Consider the following 11062-nt stretch of genomic DNA (forward strand, 5'->3'; position numbering starts at 1 on the left):
AGACTAATACTGTATTGTAAATCAACTATACTTCAATTTAAATAATTTTTAAAAATGAAAATGAACATGTATTTTTAAAAGCTCTTTTCTACCTCTTCACAGATATCTAAAATACCTTCAGCAAAGCTCTATATTTTATATTCTCTGAGGCAAAAAAAATCACAGGGGTACCCAACCACTTTAAACATTATTTGTTCCGTTCAGCTAACCTATTATTTATTGACTATCAGATTGGAAATTCTGTTTGTCCGTTTGTATTTTTTTGTCTAGACCACCAAATCTCCATTTATTTCACTCCAGGTAATAGCATCCAATACCCCAATTTTCTTCTGTCAAACCACTCCCTTCACCACCCTCTGCTGATGTGCTTTATGCAGAGTTGACTCTGACCCCACCTCTAGGACCGGGCATGTGACTAAGACCATGGCATTCTCCTGTCCACACTAATAAATTTGAAAAGGGGAGATGATCCAATCAGAGCCAGTGAGAAAAGATGAGTCTGTTTTGCTCATCTATTTTACTGAGACTATTGAAAGAAAGACAAATTGTTTCTTCCACTGGCTTAGTATCTGGGGATATGTAATCCTGGAGTTATCAGAAGGCTGCATGTGAAGTTTGGGACTAAAACCAGTACCATATGACCAATTTGACACTGCTCAGTTACTTCCAAGTAGGAAATCCTCTCTGATGCAAGCAAAACTCCATTGGTGCTGGATGAAGAACGGAAGCAAAAATCCTCTACCACTTACCATCCTGAAACCAGGATTCTACAAAATCATGCTCAAGAAACTGTGATCGGAGGGGCAGGAAACTCCCATCTCAGACCACTGACCGATAGAAGACAGAGGTGGCTACCACGGAGAGGATGAACAGGAGTATTGACAAGGCACCACTCCCTGAAGTCCAAACACAAAAGGACTGGCTAGGATTACCTTCTCTGCCCCTACTAGAAGCCTAGCACTGAGTAACAAGCCAAGGAGGACACACTGGTGGAGGGACAAGAACATGAAGAGAGGCCACTTCTGTAATGCAGGCAGGCACGGATGGCTGAAAACTGAAGGGGAATCCGGGTGACCTGATTCCAGTACCTGTGCCCTTGTTCACTTTTATGCCCCAAAGACCAGAAAGCTATGACTTTTACAAAAGAGACCCAGAGGTTTTGCTTCTCACAAACTCAAAATGAGCCCTAAGTATAACATAGCTGCTAAACTAATACACACTGTGTTGGGCTTATTTTGTAGCTGTAGTAGTGGTGGTGGTAGTAGTGGTGATAGTCGTGGGTAATGATAGTAGTAGTAGAGATAGTGGTATTAGTAGGGGTGGTAGCAGTAATAGTAGCCAGGAAACTATTGGAGTTAGAGCAGGAGATTTGGAATCAACCTGCCAAGGTTCAAGATCTGTTTTTGCTGCTTCTTAGCTTTCAGATCTGGACAGATTATATAATTTCTCAGTACTTGTTTTTGTAAAATTCAGATTAACAACTCAATTGAGTCAGGAAAGAAGAGGAAAACTCTTGTAATATTTGCATAAAATCTTCAATCTATCTTATCAGAAATATATTAAGTAACTTCAGTGTTATGTGTGAGATATAGACATGAAATAAGATGCAGTACCCGCCCCTACCAACTCGCAATCTGTTGGGGGAGAAAGATAAACACATGACTCTACTACAGAACCCAGTGAAAATTGCTATAGTAGGCATTCAAATCCACTCTAGACAAGGAAGGGACCAAGTGTGACCCAGGGGCTCCCAGATGGCTTAAAGAAGGAAGTCAGATTTGAGATGAGTTCTGATGGAGGGGCAGGGCTCTGATGGCCAGATATTAGGGTGAAGATACCACCCTGACAGAGAAAGTATATAATATATTCTGGGAAGAGCAAGAAGACCACATTTTGGTGATAAAAGAAAATGGAAAGTAAAAAATTGTCTCTTGGAATTGACTAAAGGAACGACCTGCACAGGGTGACGTGGCCTCCAAGCTGAAAGATCCTTATCATGCTTGGTGATTCCAAGCTGAAGGAGAGAAAACTTGAAGGTAAATGTATGCCATAAAATTCAACCTTATTCTTTCATTAAAAGCAAGTAGAAGGAACCACTTATCTACCCAAACTGCATTCTTGGATGCTTTTGTTTTTGACCTGGCCTCAAAAATTGACCTTTCCTCACCTTTCTTTGTACTGATCCTGAGACTGGAGTACCAGAGATTCAAAATCCTGCAGCCATGGTTCCCCCAAGAAGATTCTGGAAATGCTAAGGTGATTATAGTCTCAGCCAGAGCCCTGTGTGTGCAACCACTAAAATCAGAAAGTGTTCTGGCCTGAGGGACATAATATTTCTCTGGAAATCACCCAATACATTTGGGCCTCCTTCTGTTCTTTTTCTGAGGGGGCATCTAGGGCATAACTGTGCTCATTGTACATAAAAGTAGCCTCAGGATGAGGACAGATTTGAGGAGGCGATGTTCTGAGCTGCCTTCCAACTCTACCCAGCTGTGGTTTCAGGCAACTCACCAAGGTTTACATGATGGGCATCTAGAAATAGCTGTAGCCCATTTAGATAGATGGTCTCACTCTGGCTAGTCTTCAAGAGGCTTTGACATAGTCACAAAGTCTTGAAACTGGTGCCCAGGAATGAATTTCCTCTGGACATATCACCAAATCACCAATTCTTTTGAAGGCTAAGTTCCTGTGCTCTGTGTCTTCTGTGGGCCTGAGGGAGCTGTAGGGTTTAGCACTGGTTAATTATTTATGAATAGATTTACTCCTTATTCCTTTATTCATTGAGTAATTCATACAGCAACTGCCATCAATTTCCATCTCCCACTTAATGTAATGTCTCCAGATATGTTCGCCTTTCCATGACTAAAAAAATCTCACAGCACTTTGAAAAAATCAAGAGTATCACTTAAATTTCTTAAGATGTTTCACAGAGATTTTATCCACCTGTTTTAAAACTTTTTAAACCATATTTTGTATATGTACTGGAGAGTACACCAAGAAACCATCTGCATTGGTCTCTGGCTCAAACCAGTAAGGTATTATTATCTCCATCTTGTAAATGAGGTGAAATCAAAGAGAGGTGACCATGATCTACTTTAATAATGGCAGAGTCTACACCACAGTGCTGGTCTCCAGACTCTTAATGTTGTGTTTTTTTCGATTATGCCCTGCTGTTTTGCAACCATCAACAACTAAAGTAGTGCATCCAAAATTAAGCAAAACCAAGAGGCAGTAAATTATCATGTTTAAAGCACAAACTTAGGCTATAGCCTTCCATTTACTTAGCCAGATGAACCTGTGCATGTCATTTAATCTCTCTGTGCCTCAGTTGCCTCATTTGTAGAAGAGAGATGCTCATCCCTCCTAGAATTGTTGAGAGGGTTAAAAAAGTTACTATATGTAAAGTTCTTAGTCCAGATCAACCGCCATATGAGTATTTGCTGTGACTATTGCCATCCCCGCTCCCAACCTGTTCCTACTTTTCCCTATGGGATTAAGTGGTAGCATCATCCTCTCCCATCGGACAAAGTAGGAACCTTAAAGACTTCCTTAATAATTACTCATCCTGCTCACCCCTTCTCTCTTATACCACAGTCTATGGATCATGAAGTCTTTTTAATTCTAATTTTTAAATATCTCTTATATCCAGTCTCCACTCAGCATCCTGAATCTCTCACCTGGACTCTTTCAAACACTCCTTCCTTGTCTTGCCTCCTCCAACCAAACTTCCTCATCCCCTGATGTAACATCCTTTGGAAAGGCAAATCCTACCATATCATTCCCTGTTTCAAATTTTTCAGTAGCTTCCCCATTGCGTCCATCAGGTTGGCATTACATCTTTCTGACCAAGTCCAACTCAACAGTCAAAGATTCTAATTTAGTAGGCCTGGAATGGGGGCCTAGGAATCTATTTTATTGTACTCCCCAACTTGATTCTGGTACGGTTTTTTCATGGACCAATGCTTGGGAATCATTGGAAAAGGTAAAATGTGTACTCATTAGGATGTCTTACACAGTCCTTCAAAGGCTGGCCTTCACCTACCCCTCCAGGGAAATTAAATGTCATCTTCCCCCTTGGAGTGTTCTTTGACAGAGTTGCTACTTCTTCTGTGCTCCCACAGCTCTGTATGCATAAGTCCCACAATGATACCTATTTCAGCACACTTTCATTACATTTGCATCCCTGGTCCCCCCAATTGTAGGACAGCTTCATGAGCATGTGGCTTGTGCAGTCATACAAGGCCCTGCTTTTGGAAGGATGCTCTGCTATAGTGATCTTGAAGTTCTTAATAATTCTTGAACCAGGGACACCTCAGTTTCATTTTGCACTGGACCCCACAAATTACATACTCGGTCCTGCCGACTCTACTGTGAAATCCTTGAAAACAGAAACTGTTTGCTATTCACTCGAAACCCTCTTTGGTTAGCACAGAGGACTCCTGGCACAGAGTAAGGGTTTGGTAAATATTTGTTGAGTTTATACGTGAACAGATGAAAAGGTAGAATAAGGTATCTCACAGAAAAATAGTGTAGCATGGCTAATTAACTCTGAAGAATAAGCTTTGTTTATGCCTGAGGGAGAGAGCAGTCAATTGATAAATTCATAAGATGACTGACAATCCCCAATAAATAACATAAAATTTCCTAGGTTTCTCTTTAAATTTCTCAAACTGTTGCAGCCTTTGAGCCTTGCTACCTCCTTGTTCTTCTCAGAATGCAAAATTGCAGGTTAATGGGGCTTGCAATTGTGCCATCGGATATGCCCTGAGTGTCTGTGCCAAGAACTGTGCTAAATTCTGGGGGGGAGCGGGAAAGGGGAGAAGGAGGCCATAGAAAGGTGAAACAAGCAGGGTCCCTCTTCTCAAGAAGCCATTAAATCGTACTTTTCAAGAGTTTCAATCAAAGATGAGTTGACTTCATGGGAGTTCTGCAGCAATGAATCAAGAATAAAGACCCTAGACTTGGCCAGTGGCCCAGCTTCCTGAACATTTCAACTGACAAAATGTCTCAGTCCGAACACAATTCCTCCACTATGAGATCTGTGGGTTCACTAGTTAACATTGGCAACCAACTCGGAGGTGCTCATGGAGCATAATAAATAAGTAGCTATTGAGGTGGGGGGAGGTGCTTTCGCTCCCTGGTGTTAGGGAAGAAAAGGCCAACATCAGCTATCAAAGTGAGCCAAATAATTTCAGGGGACAGATGCCCCTAGCTCACGCTGAAGGCGCAACAGGACTTGCCATGTGGCAAAGGCCACACACCACCCTGCTGCTATATTATGTGCCCGTGGCACTAACTTCTTGCTGTTCCCACAAATGACTTGGAAGTTCAAAAAGAGTTTCTCTTGCTTTTCCACATTCACTAGTTTTTAGTTACCCAGTCTACTGGTTGATATAACATCAGTGGTAGCATTCATATATTCTAGTAAAGAAAAAATGTTAAGAAACATATAGCGATGTGATCAATTTCAAATTAAGGAAATGAAAAATAATTCCGCCATAAAATATCATTTTCACATTCCAGATGAGCCAAAGTCAAAAATACTGATAATGCTCAACATGGGCAAGTATGGTAGAGAAATCAAGTATTCTCAAAAACGGACTGCCAGTCAGAGTATATTTTTGTACAACCGCAATCTTAGGGAGGGCAATTTGGGCAATGTAGGGCAATGTATCAATCAAAATTTAAAACACACATCCCCTTTACTGCAGCAGTGCTTTTTCTAGGACTTTATCCTAAGGAAATGATCTGATAAATATTTTAAAACACATGCACAAAGTTGTCCATCACAGCCAAAAAAATTTAGAAATGACGTAAGTGAGTAACATGAGAGATTTGCTTAGTATAGCACAGTCCATCCAAACACAATTTAAATATTAAAATGGTTATGTGGAGCTGTAAATGTCAAAAGGAAAATATGTCCCTAATATATTTTAAGTGTAATGAAAAGCCAGCTTTAAAAAAGAGTATAAATGGAATGACTCCATTTTTTGTTTAAAAAAAAATACGTATTTGTAAATAGGTGGTGCACATTCTTTTAAGAATAGATTGTGATTGATTGTCTTTTGTTTTGGCATGGTGCATAGTGCAAATAAATGGGTGATACCCAAACACAATATTCTTATTCTATTCAGACATGTATGGGGGTAAAAAGGGAAGTCTTGAAGAAATAATATGTGCTGTGGTGTGCTGGTAGGTATTTAACAGCAAGCCTTCAGGTGGGGCAGGTAGAAGTTCTCTGTAGCACTTACCGATTTCTGTGGCATAAATACTCCCAACATTATTCATTTCAAGCTACTAATGTGACATCACTGAATGCAGAGTTGGGAAGAGATGTACAGTAACATACCATTATGTAGTATTTCCATGATATGGATACAACAGATACAAATAATCATGAGTATAGATAATATTAAAATGCAGTAAAATATTAGAAGGTGATGTTTTGTATATGCATTTTTTATAAGTCTGGAAGGAGAGTCACCAATCTAATAATATTGATCATGTCTGGGTGGAAAGTTCATGAATCATATTTACTTCATTCTTTAGACCTTTATATGTCATTTCAATATTTTTATAGTAAACATATGTTACCTTTATAATCAGAAAAAATTTTCAAGGTTTTTTTTTTTCTTTCTTATTTGCTAAAATCTAGGAAAGAAAGAAATCAGAGAACACAACTTTTAAAATAAGTCTGGCTGTAACAAAACACTTCCCCGAAAAGGAGTCTGATTTCATTAGAGTATAACTAAAGATAATGGTGAGTAAAATTTGAATCAATTAAATCATACCTTTATTCAGTCATGGTATAAGGAGATGAGCACTCAGTGTTTCTAAGGCCTTTCAAAATATAAATATGCAACATCTGAATACAAAGGAATTTGCGCTCCCAGCCCATCTTACACTCTCCCTCTACAAATAAGGACACTGAGTCCTATGACTGGTAGGTGTTTTCCAAAGTAAGCACTACAAAGCAGGTTATAAAGTAACTCAGCTCCTCTCCATTTATAAATGGTCTCTATAGCTTGTGAATAAAAGTATATATTCCTCACTTATCGTTATTTAATGAGAAGAGATAACCTCATGGGGGATGGGTGGGCAGGGTAGTATTCGTTCATTTGTAATTGCTGAAGCCCTCACTCCTATCTTTGCATAGACCTCAGCTTATGCTTCTCCAGAATTTTATACTTCTTCAGACAATTCCACATAGACTGTCTTAGTTGATCCTCATAAGAGCCCTGTGAGACAGGTAAAGTAAGGAGGACAACTCCCATTTTACAGCTACAAAAACTGAGGCTATAGCAGGCAAGTGGCTAGCCTAAAGCTAGTGAGAGCCTGGTCTCTGGTCCCATTATGGTGCTGTCTGGGAGACGGTCTCCTCTTTGAGGCCTTTCAGAGGCAGTCATCTGGGTGAACCTTCTCAGACGGTCACTTTCTCCTCTTTCCTGCCTTGTCCTCCTAACAAGTTCTTTCTTCCATTGGCTCCTATCTCATTTTGCACTTAAGGATATTACTTTCAGATCACCTAGAGTGTCTCTTTCGTTCCTGTTTTATTAGTTTTAGAGTAGAAGATAGTCCCAGGCATCATTAGGCACGGAAATATTCTGTTCTTTATTTGACATGAGGGCTAAACCCTAGAATGCTGTTTTCTCTTGAAACTTGCAGTCATTTCTATCATCGGAGGAATGACTTCTGCAAAGGTCCAAAGAGTGTATATTAGAAAGCAAGAAACTGTAAACACTTTGGTGTGACACATTTCTAGACAATCTTGATTTGCTAAAAGGGATTAATGTTGAGGCCAAACAAGATAGACTGACTCAGGAAATACAAATCATGTACAACAAGAGATCCTGGGAAATCTAAGCGGATGAGATGGATCTAAGCTTTGTTTTATCAGGGAGGAAGTGTGTTCTCCTATTAAGAGTGCTATATCCTCTGCAAAAGCTGAAGAAGGCAACAGGAGGCTATGTTCAGGTCTACCAACTTAACCTATGTGGGATCTCGGCTCCTGGTCTTCATGGTTGATGTAACCTTAGATGAGCAAATTCTCAGTGTATCAGTTTTCTCCTCTTTCAGGTGGGAAGCATAGCACCTGCCTCACAGGGTGTAGTGAAAACCAAGTTAGCTAGTAGGCAAGAAACTATCGGTAAACTAAAAATTTCTAAATATACGTGGCATACATTTAAGATATCCTGCTAATTTTTGAAGGTTACTGCTCTGGGAGAAGGGAATGGAGTAACGAGTTTAAAAGGGACAAAGTGTCAGACACAGCAACAGGCAGGTGGCCAGGTTTCTCCAGGCAGAGCAGGATGGAGAGCTCAAGAGTGCATACTAATTGCTGCACCTCAACCGAGACTACCGGCCAGATGACTCATCTCCAGAAAACACAGCGTCCTTTCCTTGTCAAAGGCCCTCTCCTAACTGGGCTTTCAGCTGCATGCAATACTAAGCTGACACTCTGATGCATTGACTGGGTGATGCTATTATGAAGATGAATTATTAACCACTGCTTCACTAGGATACGTAGGCTAAAGCAGAGGTAGTAGTTTCCCTTGAACTAGGAAAGCCTTGACAGAAAGTAGATGATTCTTCATGACTCTTGAATGACAAATTGTGGAAGAGAAGAAATGAGTGTGGAGGAAAAGAGTAGGTGTGTTTCCATCTGAGGATTTGAGGGAGAATTTAAAAAACCAGTAGAGAGAAGGAGACTCTGCCTTCTGGTGAAGAATATTCAAGATGAGGATCAAATTTTCAACTTAATATAGAGAATTCTCTTAATTCTCTTCATATAGAGAAAACACTCTGGAGAAATAAGGATGATATCCAACGTGGGTCAGAAGGTCATTTCTGGTGACATCTGTGTAGGGCCTAAAGGCAACTGTCATTTGGTGGTCAAACCCAAAAGAAGTAAGGAGATGGTTAAGAAAGTCATATAAACTTGGGTGACTTTGATTCCTTTATAATTTTTTCAGCTTTGATAGCAGAAGGCATCTACTCTTGAAGGTCCAAAAAAATGTTGTTGCTATAGGAACAGGTAAGCAGATTAGACTTGAAAGACCAGTTCAGAAACAAAGAATTTAATAGCCAGGGCTAAAGCAACTAACCAAGAAAACATTTTAAGTAAATATCTTTTGGGTTTGTTATTTATATATTAATTCCAGGAAGATAAAAATGTTACTGTAGAATGAGAGCTTCACATTTTAACATTTTAATTACACCGTTACTGGCATAAAAGTCTACGCTTACACAATTAGCAGAACAGCCTTATTAACAGAAGTACACATTCCTAACTCTCTCTTGATTATATTGTAATTGAGAAATACAGCTTTAATTTCAGCAAGAGCATAAGAATCATCTTTGATTTTTCCGACAGTTTCTCAGATGGGAACACATCTAAATTAAAAGAGACAGTGAACTCCAGAAATTTTTCTGAAACCAATCTGTATGTAGGGAGCTACAAGTAAAATTCTAGAAGTAAAGAGAAATGCATGTAGGCTGATAACTGTTAATATTGTATATGTTTTCCCTGTCCAACAGTCTTTGTGAACACAGATATGTGAGCAGAGAAGAAGGTCAGAACCCCAGCTCCCCTCCTACTTCGCTGTAGATTTGCTACTTCTTCCTATCAGGGAATACGCTGCTCCCAACATTAGGGATTTGCTGAAATTATTAGACGTTTTGAACAGAACTTGCTATACTGATAAGTCTCAAAAACATATCATGAAGGGGCATTGTACTTCTCTCCCTTTCAATTTTACTTCAAAACATTCTTGATAAAACGAATACAATATTTTCCATCCTAGCAAATTTCTGCTGTCAGAGGTTACATTTATGAGAAAGAAAGATTTCTTGAACATTACCTTTTCTCACATAATGCCAGAATCAAATCGCAGAGAAAAGTGTGTGTATGAGTGTGTGTATGTATGAGTGTGCGCGTGTGCGTGTGTATGAGTGTGTGTGTGTGTGTGCGTGTGAGTATTGGAGGCTGGGGAGTGGGAATGGAAAGAGGGGGAATGTAGCTAGAATCTTACCATCTCATTCTCTTCTCCTTCATTGAGCAAAGCTTGCTGGCCCTTCTCAAAGTGGTCCCCCATGGAAAAGTGATTCCACTCCTCCCTGACCTTCTGGAGCAGATGCGTCCAGGACGAACTGAACTTGCCCAGCCACCGCCGCTCACCAGCTGACTGAAAGACTTAATGATCCTCCAGGTTAAAACTCCCTCTGGAGCACACACCTTCTTTCAGCAAATGACAGTACTTACTTAGCAAACTGAACTCCTCCTACGAGCCACCCTCTGCTTGGAGGAATTTCTGCAGGCTCCTGGCTAACTGCATTCTCTCTGAGCAGCTGTCCCAAAGGAGGCTGCTGCTCCCATGCTGATCTTTTTGTGCCCAACATACAGGGAAAGAACTCATTGCCTGCACAGTGCCTGCCAGCAGAAGACATCTGACTGCAAATCCAGCAGGACAATGCAGAGTTGGCAGGACCTCTCCGAGGAGTGGGGAGCAGGCACAAGGACTCCCAGATTTATTCACAAGGAACTGGGGTGGGAAGGAGGCTAACAGAGCTGCAGAATTTATTCGATTAATGAAAGCCCTAATCCATCGGCTTTTAATAGGATCCTCATTCATTTTGCTTACCAAAGGTACAAATTGTGACTAATCCTCTTCAAAAGGTATTTGAAATCGCATTCCTCTGTGTGCAAAACACATTCCACTTAATGTGTATGTGGAATTGTTTACTTTTTTGAGAAACTTGCAGAAAAAAGACAAAGGTGTAACCAAGCTATTCTGTGTAGTCTCCTCTCACTAAATACTGGTGGTTAAACTCTTAAGGAGTCTAGACTCATTTTTTAATTTTTTTCACACATTCATTCAAGTCACATTATTTGAGCACAGGGACTACATATATAAATCAAGTCATATTTGCCACCCTCAGACTGATGTAGAGATTCAAATATGCAAACAAGTGTGATAAAATGTGGTTAGTTATTATGAGAGCTGGAACAGAAGTCTAAGATAACGGTCAGAAGTCCCAGAATGGTGCAGGGGAACACACATCC

General features: G+C 40.1%; 1 protein-coding gene across 1 annotated transcript in view; it reads right to left on the reverse strand.

The window, feature by feature from the left end:
* Positions 1–10094, reverse strand: part of ATP13A4 (ATPase 13A4) — a 143901-nt gene extending 133807 nt beyond the window's left edge. The window contains exon 1 of the mRNA XM_060149282.1: positions 10032–10094. Coding sequence (XP_060005265.1) covers positions 10032–10094 — 63 coding nt within the window. The remainder of the gene's footprint in view (positions 1–10031) is intronic.
* Between the last annotated feature and the right edge of the window lie 968 nt (positions 10095–11062).

This window comes from Lagenorhynchus albirostris, chromosome 5, assembly GCF_949774975.1.
Source record: "Lagenorhynchus albirostris chromosome 5, mLagAlb1.1, whole genome shotgun sequence".
Classification (NCBI taxonomy): domain Eukaryota; kingdom Metazoa; phylum Chordata; class Mammalia; order Artiodactyla; family Delphinidae; genus Lagenorhynchus; species Lagenorhynchus albirostris.